General features: G+C 41.5%; 1 protein-coding gene across 7 annotated transcripts in view; it reads left to right on the forward strand.

Annotated features, from left to right (window-relative positions):
• Window positions 1–23,247, forward strand: part of ANKS1B (ankyrin repeat and sterile alpha motif domain containing 1B) — a 1,043,795-nt gene that overhangs the window by 703,627 nt on the left and 316,921 nt on the right. For all 7 annotated transcript variants that reach the window (XM_066357188.1, XM_066357179.1, XM_066357202.1 and 4 more), the window contains one exon: window positions 11,493–11,591. In XM_066357188.1, the coding sequence (XP_066213285.1) occupies window positions 11,493–11,591 (99 nt within the window). The remainder of the gene's footprint in view (window positions 1–11,492; window positions 11,592–23,247) is intronic.

Here is a 23,247-nt window from a genome sequence, read left to right on the forward strand (position 1 = left end):
GGTCAAGGCACATATGAGAAACAATCAATGAACAACTAAGGTGTTGCAACACGCAATGAAACACTAATGATTGATGCTTCTCATCTCTCCGTTCCTGTCTGTCTGTCCCTGTCTATCCCTCTCTCTGACTCACTCTCTGTCTCTGTAAAAAATAAATAAATAAATAAATAAATAAATAAATAAATAAATAAAAATTTTTTAAAAAACAAAAGAAATAGAACTGCTGAGTCCATGGAGTATAGATGGTTTACATTTCAACAGGTGCTACTCAATCCCTGTCCACAGTTGTGTCAGTTCAGTCCCTCTACCAAAGACCATTCTGACTGTTATCTTTGCCATCTAGATTTTCTTTCTTATTCAAGTGAAAATGATACGTAGTATGGAATCTTGACTCCTAGTTCCCATAGTTCTCCGGTAAGCCACCTCTCATCACGTCTCCTTCAGATTTTGATGTTTCTGAGCATCCTTTCTGTTTCAGTTGTTGAGCTCAACTTCCATGCCATCCAATTCCTCCTCCCATTCCTCACCCCACAGTCAGTTCAAAGTGTAAGTCAGTTTATGTCCTTGAGTGTTTCCCATCGCACTTGAAATACCATCAAAGTCCTCACCCAGATCTTCAAGGCCCTGCATCATCTGTGCCCTGTACCCCACTCCAAGGTTCTCCTCCCCCTCAGTTACCAACCCAAGTCTTCCTAGCCTTCTGTCTGCTCCTAGAATAGGCCTGGCTCTTTCTCACTCATTGCCTTTGCACCTGCTGTTCCTTCTGCCCTGGATGCTCTTCTAATGGCTCCTCTCGTGCTTGGGATGCTCCTTTCTAATTCCTCACACCTCAGCTTGCATGTCACTTTCTCAGAGAGGCCTTCCCGACTAGTGTTTCTAACATAGATCTCCCTTGCAATTAATTTTCTTTAGAGCAGCTTTTACTATCTATGTGACTTGGGGCAAATTATTGGCTTCTCTGTGTCTTTAATTCTTCATTTGTAAATAAAAGTAGTAACTGTACCAACCTTGGGGGTTGTTGTGAGCAGGAAACAAGATAAAACACTCAATAGTGCTTGGCATATAAAAACTTCACTAAATGATAATCACTTGATTATTTTTGTATTAGGTTATTTTTTTCTTTTTTCCCCACTAGACTGTGAACTCTAAAAGTAGAGGGACCTTTTCTGTCCTCAGTGTGTCCCGGGACCTAGCCCAGTGCCTGGCACATAGTAAGTGCTCACAAAACATTAGCAGAACAAAACTATGTTGAATAAATGGAAGAGTGGCAGGTCACTTCTGGCCATCGGTGGCCTCTTCCCTAAGGCTTCCTGAGTGAGCAGATAAAAACACACAGTCCCCAACACACTGGAATTTCTGTATTTTGGCTTGTGATTTGGCCTCCCTCACTTCCACCTTCATCCTTAATAAGCAACACTTTGTCTCCTTCCCTCCCAGCCTTCCTCTTCCTCTTTGCTCCTCTCCTGCTAAGTTTAGTTCGCTATTTCTGAACCTAGTTCTCAGTGTCAGGATACCCCACCATCCTTAAGTCTCAGGGTGTCTGCTTGAGGACAACTGTCTCTATGGTGGGCTAATAAGTCCCCTTCATGATGGTCTACCAGTCCCATAGGACTAACCTATCCACCTTCAGCATCTCAGCCTCCTTCGGCCTCAATAGCTTTCTCAGGGGACTGCAATCAAAACAAATTAAGTTAGGGACACAGATGTCTGTAATTGGTTTCCAGACATCCTCTACCTTTTTAATTCATTTTCATAGATCCTCCATCCTAAATCCGGGCTTTGAAAGAGAGGTCTCTTTTGAAAGATCCCCACACATGTACCTGGCCCTGAGAACTTCCTTTTCCCAGTTGGTCATCCAGATGGTCTGACAGGCCCTACAGAGGGCTGGGCATGCCAGCTCCAGCCATGCTGTCACTTCCCACCTCCCAGCAGAGTCCTGGCTCAGAACGTGGCAAGTTACTTGGTGCTTTAGCCAGAAATGTCCTGAGTCACTTACCTTAACAGGCATGGCTCTAGATGACACTCAGGTAGTTGGAAGGAGTAACTGCTTAATTTTTCAGAAGGTAATTTACTAGAAATGGAATATGTTGGAGAAGCTATAGCAGCTACTCTCCATGGGTTGCTAATGTATACATTAGGCTGTGTGTAAAAATAGGGTCCTGGAAGCTACTTCTTGGCTGTGTTATATATCTCTTGACTCCATCCAGGAAATGTCCCCTACTAAACACTGGTTCTCTTTCCGCCGTGAAGGAGGCATGAGCATCACAGTCTGCCTGAAGAAAACACTGATCCCAGATCTATCAGGTACTGACTGTGTGCACTTGGCTAAATTGTTTCACAGCTCTGAGGCCCACTTCCCTCGTCCACAGAATGAAGATACCACAACTTATCTGACGAGATCATTGTGAGGCTTGTAAGATGAACAAAGCACCCAGTACTCGGTAAAGGCCGCATGGCAGGTAGTTCATCATTTTAGGCTCTCTTGCCAGCTTCCTCATGGGTGGCTGTGTTGCTCACACCCAGGAGAAAACTTTTTTTTGCTTCTCCCAAGAGGAGCTCTTCCTTTTGGAGACCCATGTCACCAATGAGAGGTCATTTGCAGGAGGACCCCACTGTAAATACAACGGTACCCCGTGCCTTCTGTTAAGAGTAGGGTGTGACATAGACAGGCAAGACTGGTGACAGCCACAGGAAAAGGGGATGGGGAAGGCGGCAGTGGGCAAAGGGAGGAAAATGAAGATGGAGAGAGACTTTACTTGGGGCAGTGGGCACAGGATATGGTGTGCTGATGAGGTTTTATTGAATTGTATACTTTGAAACCTATATGTTTTCATTAACCAACGTCACCTCAATAAATTCAATTAAATTTTTTTTTTCAAAAAGAGAAAGGTGTCCAAACTAACCTAATAGCTGCTCACTTTTCTCTTGTGAGACACTGAGAAAGGTTCAGCATATTAGACAGAAGAACAAAATCAGACGCATGCCAAGATTATGGACAGCCTACCCAAGGAGAATTCCTTCTCAGAACTTCACAGCTTGTGATTGGAAAAGGACAGGGAACAGCTGCTGACTGTTTTTCTTTCATCTCCACTTTTGGCATATTCTTCTAATAGCTCTCCTGTCACAGGCCGTCTGCAGCAGTCTGCAGCACAGTGGGAGCTGAAAGAGGAGGACGGAGGGGCCCTCAGCCGCACCCCCACCCCTGCTCAGACTCAGCTGCTGGGAAAGCATTTACTGTGTTGAAAATCTGCCCTACCCCTTTGCAAGTGGTGTGACCCAGGCTAGACCTCATGCTTCAAAGGAGAGGGAAGTTAAAGTTTTGTGGATAGTGAAGGATCGGTTACACTAGAAGCCCCCCAGGTTCCTGCCAACCCTGATTCCATGATTCAGTGAACAGAAAGGACTGAAGCAGAGGAAGGAAGAATGAGTCCAACCGCTTTACAAATTCCCTTCTCTACAGAGGGAGTCCTTGCTCCTTAAACACTGGGAAAGCAAATGTTAACATAAGTTGGAACACTTGCTTTTAAATGTGAATTTTATACGGCTCTAAAGTGAAATGCAAATGATTTAGGTCTAGCCACATTTATTTTTTACTGAACCGTTCCTCACCTGCACTAACCCCACTGGAGGGTGTAGCAGGGAAGAGTTATGAGAAACTCTCTCTAGCTGTGGGAGCAAGTTATTAACAACTCATAGAGTTGTGAGAATTAAAAAAGCTAATATTTCTCATGCACTTAGAACAGTGCCTGGCACAGAACAGGAACTCAGTAAGTGTGCACTTTATACAAACTGACACCAACTGCTCTAAGTGTGGGAATTGAAAGAAGACTATAGGTGTTCAGAAGATTTATACTTTCACACGTATGTATCCGGAGAAAAATAAGAGTGTCTACATTGTTCATGTCAGCTTTTCTCCTTGTAGGACTTGTGAGTTAGCATCCTTAAAAATGAACAGGCTTCCTCTCTTGTAGCTTTGAAATTTTTGACCAAGACAGTACAAATTACTATATAAATGACTTTGCAGTCTTTTATAAATAGACATAATTCTAAAATCTACAGGAATACATGTCTTAAAGGAATCAAGAGCTGTAATTTATGATATTACAAAACCTTGCAAAATACTTCAACAAATACAGACCTGATTATCTAAATCTCACTCCTACCCCCAACCCCATAGCTTCAGAACAGAGTTTTCAAAGGGAAAATAGACTTAAAAAATAATGAGGGAAAAAAAGATAGTGTGAAACTCATTGTACTCATGTTAGCTATTAAATGCTAATCTTATAAAAAATAAAAATAAAAAAAAAAAGTCTGGCCCTGGCTGGTTGGCTCAGCAGTAGAGCATTGACCCAGCATGTGGAAGTCCCAGGTTTGATTCCCGGTCAAGGCACACAGGAGAAGCAACCATATGCTTCTCCACTCCTTGCTCCCCTTTTTCTCCCAAAGCCATGGCTCAAATGAGCAAGTTGGCCCCAGGCGCTGAGGATGGTTTCCTGGCCTTGCATCAGGCACTAAAATAGGTTGGTTGTCAAGCAACAAAGGAGCAGAACATCAGCCCCAGATGGGGGTTTACTGGGTGGGTCCTTGTCAGGGTGCATGCGGGAGTCTCTCAGCCTCCCTGCCTCTCACTTGATTAAAAAAAAAAGGCCAAGATATAATTTATTTATTTATTAAGATATATAACTTACATATGTAATATTTCTCTAATTTATTTCTCTCTTATTGTTTAAATGTAACATTTATTTGAATCAATAATCTGTGTGATCTGAAGAATCTAGAAAACTTTCTTCATAAGCTAAAATCATGAAAATTTAGTATGAACAAGAAATTCCATTGCAGTAAACAATGTTTTCAATTAGAGAGCTAAGGTGGAGAGGTAAACAAATATATGAAGAAATTTTCTTCCACTGCCACTTCATTTGTATGACAGAAGGTGTTAAAATCGGATGAAGCACATTATCCATGACCTGATCACTTATGGTCACCCATGCTTCTATCTGATAAGCTAAATAAAGCTTTGTTTCAACACTGGTGGGGGAATTATAAATCTGGTATTTATCACACTAGCAATGATTGTTAATCATACAATAAAGACATGCATTGAGTATGCTTGTAAATTGATAGAAAATTGACTCAAAGCCTTAATGGAAGCTAAGAGGTAGCATTGTTGTTCCAAGAAAATTGTATATGCAGGATTTCCTTGCTACTCCATAGCAGAGTGTGCCTGTGAAGCCTTTTGTAAGAGGAAGGTGGCACCAAGTGAAGAAGCAATTATCGTTCCTTTACATGGGAAAATGTCTGCGTGTTCCCAGACCCAAAATTCAGCACATGCATATCTTTATGTTGTTCACTACAATTGAAACACTTAATTATGTCCAGTTGTACATTAAGTTTAACATCCTTACAAGCTCTCTTAGGCTTCTCTGCGACCTTAGGACATATCTTGCTTAAGGATGCACAAATTAATGAGATAGGGCCTGGATGTGCACAGACAATTCAAAATTTTGGCAGGTTGATGCCGAGATGCTGAGTGTGTTTCCCCGGGAAGGAGCCTGGTGGGGCCGTTGCAGCTCCCCAGGGAGCACTGCCTCCCTACCTGCTCCCTGCAAAACAAACACTGAGCACTGTTTTCGCTTTTCGCCTTTTTTTCTTAAAAGCAAAATCCCTCTGCCAATTTCTTCTTTTGGTTAGCAAAAGCGGTAGTAACGTAGGTCATTCATAAAAGCAAAAGTGAACTTCTGAAAAGCAAGAGGATAGCTATAGTTTTATGCTACCGTATCATTTATGCTGTTCAAAATTATATTCAGCCTGACCACGCAGTGGTGCAGTGGTTAGAGCATCGGACAGGGACATGGAGGACCCAAGTTCAAAATCCTGAGGTTGCCAGCTTGAGTGCAGTGTCGCTAGCTTGAGCGTGGAGTCATAGACATGACCCCATGGTCACTGGCTTGAATCCAGTGGTCACTGGCTTGAAGCCCAAGGTCATTGACTTGAGCCCAAGGTCACTGGATTGAGCAAGGGGTCACTCTGTCTGCTGTAGCCCTCTGGTCAAGGCACATATGAGAAAACAATCAGTGAACAACTAAGGAGACTAAGGAGCTGCAACAAAGAATTGATGCTTTTCATTTCTCTCCCTTCCTGTCTGTCTGTCCCTATCTGACTCTCTCTCTGTCTCTGTCAAAAAAAAATTATATTCAAAATAAACAAAAATAGGCATTTTTTATGTGCAAGTTTGTAAGATCTTGGTGACATTCTGTTATACAAATAGTCTATTTTAAATATTTAAGGTCACACAAACTGCAGAGAAGAATCTAATTTAGTTCATTATAGAGCAAAAGACATTTTCTCCATAACAGCATCTGCTCAACTTTTTTCAGTCCTGGACTGAAAAGAGAGGATAAATAACATCCAACGCAAGCTTACATTAAGAAGAAAACGGTTCTCTATGGGCCTTAAATATGTTTTCCTAGCATGTTACATAAGATGCAACGTGAGGGAAAGGTTTCTCAATGAGTACAATATGTCTGGCACTAAGGTGGTTCAAGTAAGAGTTTTCGAGACGGAGTTCCTAGAGACAGAAGCAGTCAGCACAGATATTGTTGAAAGATGATTTCAATAAATAGCGGTTCTATTTCTAATGTATCATTAGGTGCAAAACACTGCTTTTTCTTCTCTTTGGTAATCCTATTAGTTTATCCTGGATGAAAAAAAATTAATACATAAATTACTCTCCCCATGATCAGAGGCACTTTAGCTTTCAGCCCTCAGTACCCAAATATTAGATTACTTTTTTTACTACATAATTTAAGAAAGCAATAAAGACCCCCTTCTCCCAAATTAGCTATTTCTAGTCAGTAAAGAAACATCTGTTTTAAAAATACTGTCTTGGGCCCTTGATTCTTCTAGTAAGTCATTAACTAACAACTTTACCTACTGATTATTATTCCTTAAACACTCTGCGCCACGTGCCTGGTAGCGTGCTAAGAAAATAAATAGTTTCTCAATTGGACTTGTCATTTGGATAGCATAGATTTCTAACTCCCAAACAAACAAATAAATAAATAAATAAAATTAAAAACTCTAATGAAAAGTAGAACCAGTTACTGATGTGTTTTAAGGTGAAAAATTAGAAGAGAATTTGCTAAAGATCCTAAATTGAATGTTCATGAACTTGGACTAAGAGGCACATCAGTTGTATCGTGAGACTCATTCATGCGGGTTTCCGACTCCCTCTGTTTGATGCCCTGTCACATCACCCCTGCTACCCTATCTGTGTGACTCAGCCAAGTTCAATGTCCTCAGCCACAGAGAAGCACATAGCAAGTAGAACTTGCTATGATGATGGACGTGACCTGTGTTTTTGAATGGTCCAGCACAGCAGCCAGCTGCCACATGTGGCCAACGAGTCCTTGAATCAGAATGGGAAAGAATCAACCAAGTAGGGCAACAGAGGTCATTCTCAACAGTGGGTGGAGAAATTCTGTGGGGCAAATGGGTAAAACTTTAGTGTACTGGGTTGAGAAGCAAATGGCGGATGAGGAAGCAGAGACAGCACGGGTACTGGGGAGATGAGGAAGAACGCAGTAGAGCAGGTGAGTAAGCAGAAGATGGACAGATGGAGCTCTGTTCCAAAATCCTGTCATTGAGCAGCCACATGGAAAATGGATGGGGGAAGGAGAAAGCCAGGGTTTATGTTCAGTTTTTATTGAGGAAAAGAAAAGTGAGTTAAGCTGAGATTTTCTATCATTTAGTAAAGGCAAGTGATAATGTGAGACGAAATTTTCATTCCCTAGAAAAATGGGGATGTTTATTGTTCTTGATGGTGCGGCTGTTAGCCAAGAACAAACAAAATAGTTAGTTGGGAGATGTGGAACATTTAATTTTTCTCTGAAAAGCAGTAAGAATCCATGACACTACCAAAATAAGGTATTCCATCATTTCTTTTAATAAGAAACTTTATAAGTTCTTGCACTTCTCTATAATTACTTCTTAAAGTTAACTTTAGGTTACAAGTTCTAAAACAATAAAATGTAATTTTAAATTATACAATCTATGTGATACTGATCAAAAGTTGCACATGTCTGAAATCATAGTATTCTAGAACTAAATGGGTGTTCATTAAACTGCTTCATTTTATGGGTGGGGACCAGAGGCCTAGAAATAATACATAACTTAGCGAAGTTTACTCAGATAAGACTCAGATCCACACCTTTATCTATTTATTTTTATTTATTTATTTTTTTTTTTTTGTATTTTTCCGAAGTTAGAAGCAGAGAGGCAATCAAACAGATTCCCACATGTGCCCGACCAGGGTCCACCCAGCATGCCCACCAAGGGGCGACGCTCTGCCCATCTGGGGTGTTGCTCTGTTGTGGCCAGAGCCACTCTAGCGCCTGGGGCAGAGGCCAAGGAGCCATCCTCAGCACCCGGGCCAACTTTGCTCCAGTGGAGCCTTGGCTGCAGGAGGGGAAGAGAGAGACGGAGAGGAAGGAGAGGGGGAAGAGTGGAGAAGCAAATGGGAGCTTCTCCTGTGTGCCCTGGCCAGGAATTGAACTTAGGACTTCCACATGCAGGGCTGATGCTCTACCACTGAGCCAACCAGCCAGGGCCTATTTTTTATTTGATTGATTTTAGAGAGAGAGAGAGGAAGGGAGAGAAAAAGAGAGAAACACTGATTTGTTGTTCTACATATTTGTACATTCATTGGTTGATTCTTAACTGGGCTCAAACCGGCAACCTTGGCGTATTGGGATGTTGCTGTAGCTTTCTGAGCTACTTGCCCAGGGCAGACCCATGTCTTTAGATTCCAAGCCTGGTGCTGTTTTGAAAAAAAGACTGGCTAGATGATGCACCAGGATAATTTTGGTATCCCTACATATTATAGTAAGACAAGAAACAGAAATTTCCTAACAGCCTACCTCATTGGAGACAGTGACTTCCTTTCTTTAGATTTCTACAGTTAGTACCATTCCTCCCGGGCAGATTCTTACCATTTGCATTGTACTCCTCATAATTTTCACTTGATTTTTTCAAAAATGCTTGGTAATTATCCTGCATGCTAGGAGATTTGTGCCAAGGGGAAGCAGTCTAACTTTTTTTTTCAATTCTTACTAAAGGTTCCTCTCTTACTGAAGTGAGAGAAGATGGTACCTTGGTAGGTTACAGGAAGAAAAGTGTTCTTTAAAGTTTCAATTCTTCTAATCATTTCCGTATTTAAACACTGAAATCAAATATTCAGGATTACCTATAGATAGTAGCTAATTCAGACTCCAGGATCCTGGTGTGTTTGTGTTTGTACAGAGAAACCAGGTTCTCTGTTTCCTGAGGTGAAGTTGTAGGCTCGTAATTTGAGTCCATGGAAAACCTGATAATGGTCTAAAGGGCCAACGGGGTTTTCAGTGTCTGTGTTTGTTTTTGTTTTTGTTTTAAGGGCTCGGTAACTCCTTTTGAAAAGTCCCTCAGAGACTAAAAGTCAAATGTGAATTTTATCCTATATCCTGCTCATGCCGCACGAGTCCATTTCTGAAAATAATAATGCTTTTCCAGAATGAAGTTATTTGTATTCTCAGCCCTGCTCTGTTGTGTGCACTGAGTAATTTCTTGAGAGCAATGTTTCCTATGGCGTCTTGCCAAGACTGGCTGTATTTGTTTTTCATTAGGCTTTTCATTATCATGCTGCTGTATACCTGGATCGTTCTGCCTTATCCAAGAATGCCAGGGCAGCTTGAGCACAGGAATGATACCAGGAGTAGGTAGAACGTTTTTGTCCATTAAATGCCCGTTTTAAATCCCCAGCTGCGGTACTATTCTAATGGCTCTAATCTTTCTAAGACCAGTCATTTCTCCATTTGTAATGTAGTCTGATACTAAATTGTTTGCATCTATCTATTCTGTCCCTGTCCAGGGAAAGGCACTATTAGTCTCACCATTCAGCACACTAGACCTACCCCCTTCTTCGTTATCTCCAGAAGACATCGCGGATCAACTCTCCTGCCCAAGCCTGGAACCAGTGTGCCTTCTGCATGTCTCTGGCATTCCATGCATTCAATTGCCAAGTCCTACTTCTTGGTAGTTTTCCAACCCTCTTCTTTCTATCTCCCCTGACCACTACCTTAGTCTCATCCCACATCATACAACAGCAGTGGCCTAGTGGTCTCCATGCCCTGGGTTGCCCTTTCCAATTCATTCTCTTTTGCTTTAAATGTTTGGTGATGCCCATTCCCCTCCATAAATGGGCATTCTGTAATTTCTGTTTATTACTGTTTGGGTGTTACACATTAAGAGGACAGAGTTTGATTTGTCCAGAAAAGCAATGATCTGAATTCTTGAACTTCTCTCTAGACTCCTCAATATAAAGGAGGAAACTCTAGCTTACAAACCCCAAATGACAAAAATTTAGGGACAAAATAAGCATTCTCTAAATTTTTGTATACAATTCAGAGGTCTAAAACATCATTGAAATCAGAGACTTTCAGAACTAGGCTGGTCCTTGGAGACTGTGTATCTCAACTTCATCATTTCATAGGTAAGAAAACTGGGACCCAGCCACAGAGACCACATTGATCTTTCTCAGGTTGGGATCTCATCATGTACTTCCCTAACATCTGTCCAGGGATCCCCATTGTGGGCAGGAGGAAGTCTGAGTTCCTCAGCGTGTATGCAATGTCTGGTCTCTGCTTGCCTTTCCAGCCTGACCTTGTGTTCCTCTCTTCAACTTACCCCAGAACTCGATGCTTCCAAGGACTCCCTGTTCTTTCTCAGCCATAGGACATTACTCACTCTCTCCGTTGTTCTTTCTCCTCAGAATGTTAAGTTCTAACTATCCTTCAGCTCTCTGATTAGACAACATCTCCTCTGAAAACTTATCACCTCCGGGCTCCCAAGTATGTGTCACCGTCAGAGTCTGTTTACATCATTCTAACTGCCTTTGCACGGTCTGTTTCTATCTCCGCACTAGATGGAGTCAAGACCACTGTGGGCAGGGACTGCACCTTGTTCATTGTTCTAGCCCCATGTCTTGACCAAGTGTCTGGTATTCAATATTTTAAGATTAATTCTCACTGCTAACCTGCCTCACATAAGCAATTTTTCCATCAGTCCTTCTCACAAAATCTGTTTCCCTGAGGGGGCAGAGGGGACTGATTCATTCACATCAATGTAGAGGTCGCTGATAGTTCTAAATGAAAACGCTTCCTAGAAGCATTTACATTTTTAGATGGACAAAGTTTAAAGTCACAGGAATGAATCCCTAGTGCAGATAATCCAACCAGAACTAACACACCGTGAGAATGTTGGTGAGGGGAAGGAAGTGTTCCCAGAACTTTCAGCATAGATGACCCCCTCCGACCCCACCCTCAGAGAAGAATAACTATGTGTTCATCTATAAAACTCAGATCACATGTTGCTTATGTGTCTCTGTATTAAATAAACCACTAGTTACCCATAATAAAAAATGCCTGATTTAACTTATAACATTTCTGGCTTTGTTTCAGGGAAGCAATGTTATGGAAGATCAGGATTTATTGGAAATTGGAATCCTTAATTCTGGGCACAGACAAAGAATTCTACAGGCAATCCAGCTCCTTCCAAAGGTAAGCAATGCTCTATTACCCTCACCCTGAGTACCGTCCCAGTGGTTTAAGTCCACATATGCAAGGGCTGTTTGTATTTAAGACAAGATTTCTACGAATTTATGCAACTACCCAAAGCAGGTCTTCTTAGGTTCAACTAAACAATCAGCACCACAAGCTATGGACCATACTCGGTTTTAGATTTATCCAGAAAGATGCAAAACAGTAAAGACCACGGGCCAGCACGGCAGCGTCAGAGTTTCTCTTCAGTGGGAGTCTTATGTCAGGACAAACATCATCAGTCCAGGTTCCTTGGGATCAAGAAGAGAAGCTCAGTGTTGGGAGGATACAAGAATGTTCCCAGATGAGAAGACTTGTGCCACTGTAAAAACTCCAGAGACATAGCTTTCAGGGACAAGGGACCTAATTAATTACAAGAGTCATCACTCAGAGAAGTCCAAAGTATCCCACTTCTAGCAACAGAGTTGACCTTCTAGGTCCAGATAAGGTTTCATAAGAGCCTAAAGCAAGAGGTAGGATCAGCGCACTGGTCTTCAAGATGGGTAAGATTTTATTGATAATAAAAGGTAAAGGCATTTCAGGGGCCAGCAGGAACCATACAAGTACAGCTATGGTCCAGGCAACAAATTTCCAGAAGCATTAGGGGATGAGTGATAAAGCAGTGTGATTTAAAATCCAATGGGATTTGTACAACAATGTGAATGTACTTCTTGCCACTAACTTGTACACTTAAAAATGGCTAAGGTGGTTAATTTTAAGCTTTGTTATTTTTCCAGCACAATTTGAAAAATAATTTCTTTGAAAAAAGAACAAAAGAAATCGAACATGATTAAAACAGTTGGAGAGTGGAGTCAGAGACAAAGCAGAAAAAGTAGGGTCAGTGGTGTCAGGCTGAGGAATTTGAAATTTATTCTGTAAGCACTGGGGAGCAGACACCACTCGAATGCTGGAGGTCAGCTCATTCTGGAGGCGCATACAGTAGGAATTAGAAGGAGGGGAAGTTGAACGTGGGTCATCCAGCTGGGAAGAGATTCAAGGGGAGGGGTGATATGAGGCAAGGTAGCAGAACGGGGAAGACAAATACTCTTAACCACTGTCACTAAGGAAGCGATCTGATGGAATTTGCCAGCTGACGATAAAATGAATTTCAACAGATAGAAACTTAACACTTTTGCAAATTCAAGGAGAATTGAGCATACAAAGGAGTTTAACCGTACAATTTTGTACACTAAAAGGAAAAGAATAAAGCATCCTTAGAAGTAATTCTTTCATTTCACCCTGTTAAAGTTAATTTTCTAAATAAATTTTTAAAAAAGAAAGAAGTAATTCTAACACATATATTGTTCACCTCACTATCTTTGTGGGGTTTTTTTTCTTTAAAATATTACTAAGTTTTCTCCTTTTTGTCAGCAGGGGTTCTGCACCTGCTCGAGCCCCACTCCCTAGACCAGTGCCCAGCCGCAGCGGGCACTCAATAAATCAGCGCATGACTCGCCACTTGTCACAGTGCTGCCCATCATTTGAAGTTCAGCTCAAGTAGTTCCATATCACTGCCTTTGTGAAACTTCCCCTAAAGTGGAACCACTTCTCACCACATGGGTGGTTATCACCCTAGTTCAAACTAAATGCTTCTCACTGGACTACAGTAGATTCTAATCTGTCATCTCTAGGTTAGACTGCTTGAGTCCATTTCTCCTTGGTCCTCTGTAGCCTGGGCAAATCTAAGATGCCTAATCTCTGTCTTAGTTTCATTCCTTACCACTCTACGATTGAATTTCCACACAGCGTCAAGAATGAGGGTAGGAAGAGGATAGATGGTGATGGAGGGAGACTTGACTTAGGGTGGTGAACACAACGCAATGTACAGATGATGGATTACAGAACTGTACACTTGAAACCTAAATACTTTTATTGACCAATGTCACTCCAATAAATTCAATGAAAAGTTAAATAAAGATATAAAGTTATATATATATATATATGATATATATATATATCATAACCTCTTGCAATACCCTGCTTAAAATCCCCAATGGCGTGCAAAGTCGATAGAATCCGGCCCCTCCCCACTTCTATGACCTCACCTCCACTATCCCCTTCTCCTGCACTCTAGTCACATACTTTCTTTCAATTCCAAAACATACCTAGCTCATTCTCGCTGCAACATCTTTCTATACTGCTCTCTGCCTGGAAAGCCTTCTCTTCAGATCTTCATTCACTTGCTTGTCTACATCATCAAATCTCCACTCATCTGTCCGCTGCTAACAGAGGGCTTCATGATCTTCAAGTCACACCCCTTCCTCATTATCACTGTCCTTTGTATTGTCCTACTTGGTTTTTTTATTGCTAGCACTAAAGGTTACCCAAAGTTATATTATTTGGTTTTTCTTTCTTTCTTATTTTTCTTTTCTCCCCAAGGATTCAAAGTCCACAGGGTCAAGGACTGTGACTGTCATTCCCAAGAACAGTGCTTGGCACAGAGTAGGTGGTCAAAATATTTGTGGAATGAAGGAATACACCGCTCTCTCTTTCCTCTGAGCTTTGATAGTTCTATGCTTGTTCAGGCTGAAGGTAGAGATAATAGTCTTAGATGAACCCTGGGGGCAGAAACCATGTCACATCCACCCTTGGATTTTCTACTGTGCTTACACATTAAAAGAATGAAAGAATGAGTGACTGAATGAATAATTTTTTTCACATGTTATTCAAATATATTTTTTAAAATCAAAGAGTGCTTCAATTTTAAAATATCTGTAAGCCTTTATATAGCATTTGATAATGGGAAACAAAAGAACATGAACTCAGTTATTTGGAGAACAAATGAAGTGTTTAAAACAGTTCTTTTAAAACAAAATATCGTTCCTATTAGAGAAAAATAGTATAAGAGAAACAATGCAAAATTTAGCATCTATCAAGAGGCTGATGCAAAGTGCTTACTATGCACCCAAATGAGCAGAGAATATATAAAAACATCCAAACACGTGTTCAGCAGCACAAACAGAATGTTATAATGCTACAAATTGATGCTTTGCTTTCTTAAGTAATGAGCCCAATCTTCAGATGGTTAGTAGTGTAATTTTACTGCCAGCACATTCATTTACATTTACTTTAACTTTGCAATGCCAGAAAATGTACAAATATCTCTTCCTTTTTTTTTCTGCAATTTTGGTTTTCAGAATATCTCTGTTCTTTATCTGTCGTGAAAAATATTCTATGATTGCTACCTGAGATCCTTTAATTAACATATTGTGTTCTGGAGCTGGGACAATTGTTCCTAAACAGAGAGAAGGTAGTTTTCTAAACGCAATCTCGATTTGTTAGCACACTTCAAAGCATGTGTTTCATGCCTTAATTGCATAAGTTGTTTCAGGTTTCAGAGACAAAAGTTTATTCCTTTGGTTTTCCTGTTAGATGCCTATTTTATATGGAAATACTCACCATTGCAAAGGTCTGCATGTTGTCATGTACGCTTGATACATTGAACATGTCGAATATATTTGATATATTCTAAGCAAAGATATCTTTGGAACAGTAATCTCACTAATTCCTTCTCCAGGCATCCTTTCCCTCTGTCTTTTGCAATGCTTTGCTTTGAGTAGCAATGCTTAACATCAGTGTTCTTCCAGAGTCCTCTTCCTCCACCAGCCCCAACTCAGTCTTCGGGTCTAAAAGTGTCCCTGGACTTCTAACCATCAAATTTCACCCTTCTCACTTTTTAAGAAAGGAAACATACCAAAAGTGCCACAAGATGATGACTTACGTTTTACTCTCTTGGAAACTACAAGCATAACGGGCTTGTCTGTCCCTCTGACCCAAGGAAATTATCTGGTTACTTATTTGCAATGTATAATTTACCTTTTACCAGAATAGGACTCTCTGTGGCAAGGTCTTTGGATAATCCTCTAAGACCCTTCTAAAAGGGCATAATCTCTTTTGTCCTTTGACAATGCAACAACGGGAGGTCAGGCATTCGAAGGATATTCATTTTAAAGGTTTGCAGGACTTCATGTCAACGCCGATATGTCTCCACTCTCTTAATGTCTCTCATTTTGAACTGAAAACGTATTTCAGCATACTGGCAACTTTGAGATCACATGCTCACTTTATTTTCAATATTTCCTTTTCTAATATTTCTCTGTTTCATAGCATCTTTTAGAATTACGTAGTAGTTGGTGTAAATACTTGTCAGCAAGTAGCTGTCTCCTTGCTCTCCCCCTTCCCCTTGGTCCCACCCACCTTCCCTCCTGGGTGGCTCGACCTGGTTCCTTTGCGGCCACACCACACAACCAGTGCTAAAGTCACCAGTGCTCATCAGAGCAGAAATTCATAAGCCCTTCCTCACCTTCACCTTCACCTTACTTTGGCTTCCATAGACTCTGATACTCTTGTCAACTGTCAACAATGCCTTCTTTTGGGCTTCCACAGTCACTGGATACCTTCCTGCCTCTCTGGTCTTCTCTCTCCTCGCCTGGTCATTCTCCGCAGTTAAGTGTTGCAGTTCCTTAAACCTCAAACCCAAAACTATTTGATGATGACTGAATGTTGCCATCATAGGATTCTTAATCCTAGTACAGTCTCTGGTTTTCATTGTTTAGTTCATTCCTGCTCTACTTGTACTTTCCTGCAAAATGAACACCTGCACTTTAGCTGCCTTTTATTTTATTTTATTTTTTATTTATTTATTTTTTACAGAGACAGTGAGAGTCAGAGAGAGGGATAGATAGGGACAGACAGACAGTAACAGAGAGAGATGAGAAGCATATCAATCATTAGTTTTTTGTTGCGACACCTTAGTTGTTCATTGATTGCTTTCTCATATGTGCCTTGACCACGGGCCTTCAGCAGACCGAGTAACCCCTTGCTCGAGCCAGCAACCTTGGGCTGAAGCTGGTGAGCTTTTGCTTAAACCAGATGAACCCGCGCACAAGCTGGTGATCTCGGGGTCTGGAACCTGGGTCCTCCGCATCCCAGTCCGACACGCTATCCACTGCGCCACTGCCTGGTCAGGCTGCCTTTTATTTCAAAGTTTAGTTCAATTTAACCAATTTCTGTTGGGCTACATAGTTTTAATTATTTTTTCACTGAATGGCACTGAACACCTTTCATTGGGTTAAATTGCCTCCTTTCCCAACCCTAGTTTGAGATACTGTTTAAAAAAAAAAAAAAAAAGAATTACCCATTATTCCAATAGAAAAACAAGATTCTGTTAGTAATCTATTGCTATATAATAAATTACCCCAAATATTAGTGGTCTATAACAACATTTGTTATCTCACAGATTCTGTGGGTCAGGGGTCGGGGTACAGCTGAGCTGGCTCCCTGGCTGTAGGTCTCTCACAGCTGCAATCAGCTCGAGACTCACCTGGGAAAGAACCACTTTTTAGGTCACTCATGGAAGAAGGCAGGGTTCTATTCCTTGAGGGTCTTTGGACTGAGGTCTCAGTACCTCACAAGCTGTTGGCTGAAGGCCACCCTCAGTTCATTGTCATGTGGACCCCCTCTTAGAACATCTCACAGCAGGCATCTGGCTTCAGCAGCACCAGCAAAGGATAGGACAAGAAAGTGCCAGCAGGATGGAAATCACAGTCTTTCCCAACATCCCATCCTTCCTTTTTGATTTGTTTAGGTGAGAGCAGGGGAGATAGTGAGGCAGCCACCCATATGTACTCTGAATGGGATCCACCTGGCAACCCCATCTGGGGCCAATGCTTGAGTACCAAGCTATGTTTAGTGCCTGAGCTGACACACTTATACCAACCAATCTATCCTCAGCACCCTGGGCCCTGTTCAAACTGAGCCACTGGCTGTTAAAGGGGAAGAGAGAGAGAAGGGGAGAGGGAAGGGAAGAGAAGCAGATAGTTGCTTTTCATTTGTGCCTTGACTGGGAATTGAACCCAGGATGTCCAAATGCCAGACTGATGCTCTATCCACTGAGCCATCAGCCAGGACTTTGATCCTTTCTTTTATTCTTTGCTTTCTAGTTTTACTGAGAAATAATTGACATACATCATCACTGTGTAAGTTTGAGGTATACAGCATGATGGTTTCATTTATACAGATTTTGAAATGATTACCACAATAGGTTCAGCTAACATCCATCTTATATAGATAAAATAAAAAGAGAAAAGAGGAAAATAATTTTCTCCCTGTGATGAGAACATTCTATCCTTTGTCATATTCTATTTATTAGAATCAAGTCACTAGACCCAACTGCATGAAATAGGAGGTATTTTCACAGGGATGTGAATTCCAGGAGGTGAGATCACTGGAGACAATCTCAGAGATTTGCCACTATATAATCTACTTCCCATGTCTACATTTGCGGTTTAAATGGAATAACAGCAACAACAAAATCATCGTTCATTTTCACAGGCCATCTTCATGGGACTGTGATAATTCAGAATTTAAAATTTAGAAGCCACATTTGACATCACTCAAAAAAGATTCACTTACCTCTGGTCTGTAGTGTGATATGCATTGTAGCACAATATGATACAATCACACAGAAATTAGACATATTAGATATTATCAATTGCACATAAAGTCTTTATGATGGAACACCGCTGGTCTAAGTGATCCACAAATTTCATAAAACACCACAAATTTTAAAAACATGATTATTCTTTGTTGGTGCCTCATTACTGAAAATAGCATATTTCCATCTATATTAGGGAAATAAACTGATTAAAGTCTATTAGACAAGATTTTAAGGATGTTAGCAAAGAAAACATTTTTAAAAGCTAACAAAGCAAGAAAGTAAAAGTCACTATTTAACTTTAGGTCTGATCAGAGCAAATAGAGAAAGACAACAATTGAACGAAAACAAAAGTTTGTGAGCAAGGAAACAGAGAAGCACTGGCAGGGACTGGGAATCAAACATTGTACGGAGTGGTGGGAACCGGCGAGCCTGAGAACACAAACCCTGCCCCTCACAAGGATACCGGCTTTGTTTCCAAACACTTTATTAATAAAGCAAAGCAGGGAAGACCACATTTGGTCTTAGCTGTCACTTTGCTACCCCTTTGTCACAGGGAAAGAGAATATCTCCAGAAATGAAAACCTTCATACAATGGGATCACAAATTATTTCAGAGTGCAAAAGGGGTGTTATGAACGTGACATTATCTCAGTGTGGCTTCCCATTCAGAACTATGTTCCTAAAGACTCTAGTTCTTCCAAGGTCCATAAAGTTCAGATGTTAGTGAATTCCAGTCTTCATGGTCAGTGAAGATGTGTGTAAGCTTTAGGGGAAAGGGGTCCAGCCGGTGTAATTTATTTAAGAGTCTAGAAAGGACGGTTCAGTCTTCTTCCCCTGTCACATAGAAAAATGATAGGAACTTAATCCTATTTCTTCTGCTATTTTTCATAAGGGCAATGACAAAATGTAGTCTACAGGCAGAGACGCTCTCAGGGTACTTTCTGACAGGGTAACTTTTCATTCTCCTGTGCCATTACTCACTCTCTGTCTACCTGCATTGTTTTACTTGCATTCCTTTCTTTTCACCACCTGGTATCTTAAACTTCATGCCACCCAATGTAGACCTACTACCCTGTGGACCTCTAGTTAAGGACAGACTCACAAAGAAAATCTCATACACATATTTGTGCTATTAGCATGGGGGATCTAATCTAAAGTTAATACACAATTGGGCCCACAGTTTAACTGAGGGTATAAGGCAGGGGTCGGGAAACTTTTTGGCTGAGAGAGCCATGAACACCACATATTTTAAAATGTAATTCCGTGGGAGCCATACAACGATCCGTGTACATTACGCATTATCCAATAAAAATTTGGTGTTGTCTCGGAGGACAGCTGTGATTGGCTCCAGCCACCCACAACCATGAACATGAGTGGTAGGAAATGAATGGATTGTAATACATGAGAATGTTTTATATTTTTAACATTATTTTTTTATTAAAGATTTGTCTGCGAGCCAGATGCAGCCATCAAAAGAGCCACATCTGGCTCGCGAGCCATAGGTTCCTGACCCCTGGTATAAGTTGCTCTGCTTTCTGTAGGTCTAATCCTTGTTGAATCAGGCTACAGTGTTCCTAAGGGTTCTCTTAAGCACCATACTGTTCTGTGAATGTTTCATTGTTCTGGAAAAAACTGATATGCTCACTTAGATCAGTGTGCAAGATAACTTAATTTTTCAAGAGAAATGTTGTTGCCATTGGAGACTAAGGAAGGATGAAAGAGTAACTGACCTTAGGTAATTTGGAGTATGTAAATTTTGAAATGACAACAAGTCATTCAAATCTTTCTTATGACTCCTTCTCACCCTGGCACGCTCTATAATCAGGTAATGAACTCAAGCTGCTATAACAAGCAACTACAAAATTTCAGTAGGTTAACACTGTTAAATCTTTCTCTCACTCATGCTAAGTCCAAATGGGGTCAGGCAGCTCTCCTCCAATCAGTGACTCAGGGATCTAGGCTTCTTTGTCCATGTGGCTCTCCCATCCTGGAGTTCTCTGAGGGCTGCCATAAGGGCAGCAGAGGGAAGAGCTTAGAACACAGGGTATTCTATTGCCAGGCTTGGAAGTGCATCCCTTAATTTAGACCACATTTATTCACCAGGACTCAGTTAGATGATCCTCACTAAACTGCAAGGGAAGCTAAGACATAGAGTCTCCCTTCCCAGAAAGAAGTGACAGAACTCCTGAGAATTTAGCCAGAGACACCTTCTCCTTTCTGCACCTTGATTTCTGCCTTTCTTCAGATGGGTTCCTCCTATTCATTCCCTAAGATGTAGTCCTTGCAGAAACCTTTTATGGCATTCTCTGTCTGGGCAACTTTGCTAATTTAACTATTCTGTGCTCCCATTACACCCTATAAAATTGCCAATTAACTAGTTTGTCTCTCTCACTCAAGATTAAGATCTTTGTCATAGTCATTTTTATTTTCTGATCATGAAGCACTCAGCACCTGGACATAATAATACTCAGTTAATATTTATTAAACTGGATGGGGCCAAACAAGAATGAAGATTAGAGGCCAGTCCTGAATGCGTCAGGTGGAGTCCCAAAGACTTTCCCAACTGAGCACCTTTATACTAGAAAAAAGGAAGGCGGGTCCTTCAGGAGTGTGACACCCACAATCCCAGTGGCCTGCATTTTCCTCTCTCCCTATGCCTCACGCTTCCTGTTTACAAGTGGAGACCAATGACTAGTCTGTTCTTCGGGGGGATATTGAGAGAAGGAATTGCCAGTGCCTAAAAAGTCCTTTGGGCCCTTTGAAGTGACAAAAATCCAGTACATACAAAATAGCTCTAGCCATTTGGGCTGAGTAGATGTCTAAAAAACTGTGAAAAATGACAGGGATGCAGTCCCCTTGGACTTCCCATGCTCTGTTCCAAGGTTTTGTGCAATTTCAGAAAGCAAGGGGGCTTTCCAGTGTTTTGTGATAAATGAATTTATCTGGTATTAGTTTGTTAGGTAGACCAGGGAGCTGGAATGTCAGCTTCACTCATTATCTCCCCTGAATGTTGACAGAGGAGCAGGGGAGGAACCCTGCAAGTGGCTGAGTGAGCTCTGATCTGTGGCTGTCCCCAGCAGCTGTGGTCCTTCCCCTCTGAGAAGCTTCCCCCGATTGGCAAAGAACAGCGGCTCCCTTGGAGTGATGCTGCAGTCTGCCGGGGGGGGGGGGGGCAGGGTTAGGTATCTGCACACGTTCTCTGCTTTCAGCAATTCTACCAAGAAAATCACAATCTAGAGATGAAAAGGACCTTAACATACCTGTCCAACCCCTCACCTGAGTCATTTCACAGGTGAAGAAACCTCGTCTGGGTCATATTGAATGACCTGCCCCAAGGCAGATTGTTCATCAGCAACAGAGCTGGGACTAAATCCTGAGTGTCTGTGCTCGTGACATTTGCCTTCTGGGTGGATACTGTGCTGTGTCAGACACTCGCGGCTCTGAGGATGTTTGTGTGTTCGTGAGAACAACTGTAAAAGAACAGGAAAGGACCAAACAACTAAATGCAAGGAAAGGAAGTGTTTATAACATTGGACTTCCTTTTAAATTGCAGGCTTAAACGGCTGCTTTTGGCAACCTCCGTAGATCACTAAACTCCCTTCTCAAGACTGGAAGGGATGGGCTGTGCAGGGATCCCCAGGCCCTAGGAAAGCAGGGAGGAGACAACCATGAAGAAGAAAAAAAGGTAGACATCGATCATGTCAGTTGTCCAGGGGCCAGTGGGGACCCGATTGCTTGTTTATCCCTGAAGGTGGCCTGAGAGCAGCTTCACCAACGGTTGGCATCGATGATTCAAAGGAGGAAAGGCACAATGGAATGAGCGAAAACCACTTATTTATTTTCTTCTTTCATCTAGGTAGAGAGGGAGGAGAGATGGGCAAGATGGAAGGGCAGGCATTCGACAGGGGAGAAAGAAGACACATCTTTTCAGCATTAAACTCCATGGAGATGGTGTTTTTATGGGGTTTAGCTGGGAAGCAGCATGGTGTGAATGTTGGGAACGTGACCAGACTCCTGAGTCTGATTTTACCTACCCCATAGGGTTGTGGTGGGAGTTAAATGAGTCAATATTTGTAAAGCACTCAAAACGGAGCTTGGCACATTGTATGTGCTGTAGTTGTGTGCATGAAATGACTTACTTTAAGAAGGTTGAAGGTGAACCAAGGATTAAGTGAGGTTCTTCCCATTCATTCGGCGTATCTGAAAATCCCTGCTCCAGGCATACACAATAAGCAATATGAATCTCCTTTTACTTATTCACTCAATAGACATCTTATGAAATACCTACGGCATGCCAGGCACTGTGCTAGATGCTGAGGATTTGTTGTTTAAAAAACCAAGGTCTATGCAGTAGTCACTGTCCTCATGCAGCTGATTCTAATGGGGAGTGTGGATGAAAAGAAGTAAAAATACGTAATGTCAGGTAGCGATGAGTGCTATGGAGAAACAGGAAGCCAGGGAATAGACAAAGTATTGAAGGTGTGTGAATGCTACTTTAGATGAAGAAACTAGGATGCACGCCCGGCCATTTAACTGAGGTTCTTGGCCACCTCCCTCTATTATCTCAACACTTCACTTCAAAGCCCAAGAAGGATATAGGGAGATAATGAGATGAATAAGCTAAATAACCCACTTCAGGCTATAAGGAATTTGCAGGGGCTCAAAAATGAGCCTTTAGTCTAAATTAATTTAATCTTAGCTTAGCCACCTACTGCTTGTGTGACGATGGGCAAGGTAAATCATAAAACTGCTCCCGTGCACCTTTGAAACTTCTGTGTTGCAGAGAGCTTTAAGATCACTCGTGACACTCCAAGCAAAGAGTGACTCAGAGCATTTACTCAGTTTATTTAGGCTGATGGATATGCTGTTTATTTCTCATTTGTAATCCCCATCCTCTGAAATACAGCCAGTGCCATGCATCCAGCTACAAATTTCGTCCATCACTATGTCCTTCAAGCCATAATGAGTCAAGTTCGTCAAGCCCAAGCAGATACCTGTAGTCAACTTCAGTAGAGCAGGCTAAATAAGGGATTGGGTTACTATTAATCCCACCCCTAAGCTAAGCACTTTCTCATTACATGGTATTTCTTTGTCTTTACTCTCTTTGTTGGTGATCAGTAGGATTTTAGATTTCCACCATGTGGCTTTAGGTTCTAACCTGATGGTTGATCTTCTGTGG

This window comes from Saccopteryx leptura, chromosome 1 (assembly GCF_036850995.1).
Source record: "Saccopteryx leptura isolate mSacLep1 chromosome 1, mSacLep1_pri_phased_curated, whole genome shotgun sequence".
NCBI classification, from domain to species: domain Eukaryota; kingdom Metazoa; phylum Chordata; class Mammalia; order Chiroptera; family Emballonuridae; genus Saccopteryx; species Saccopteryx leptura.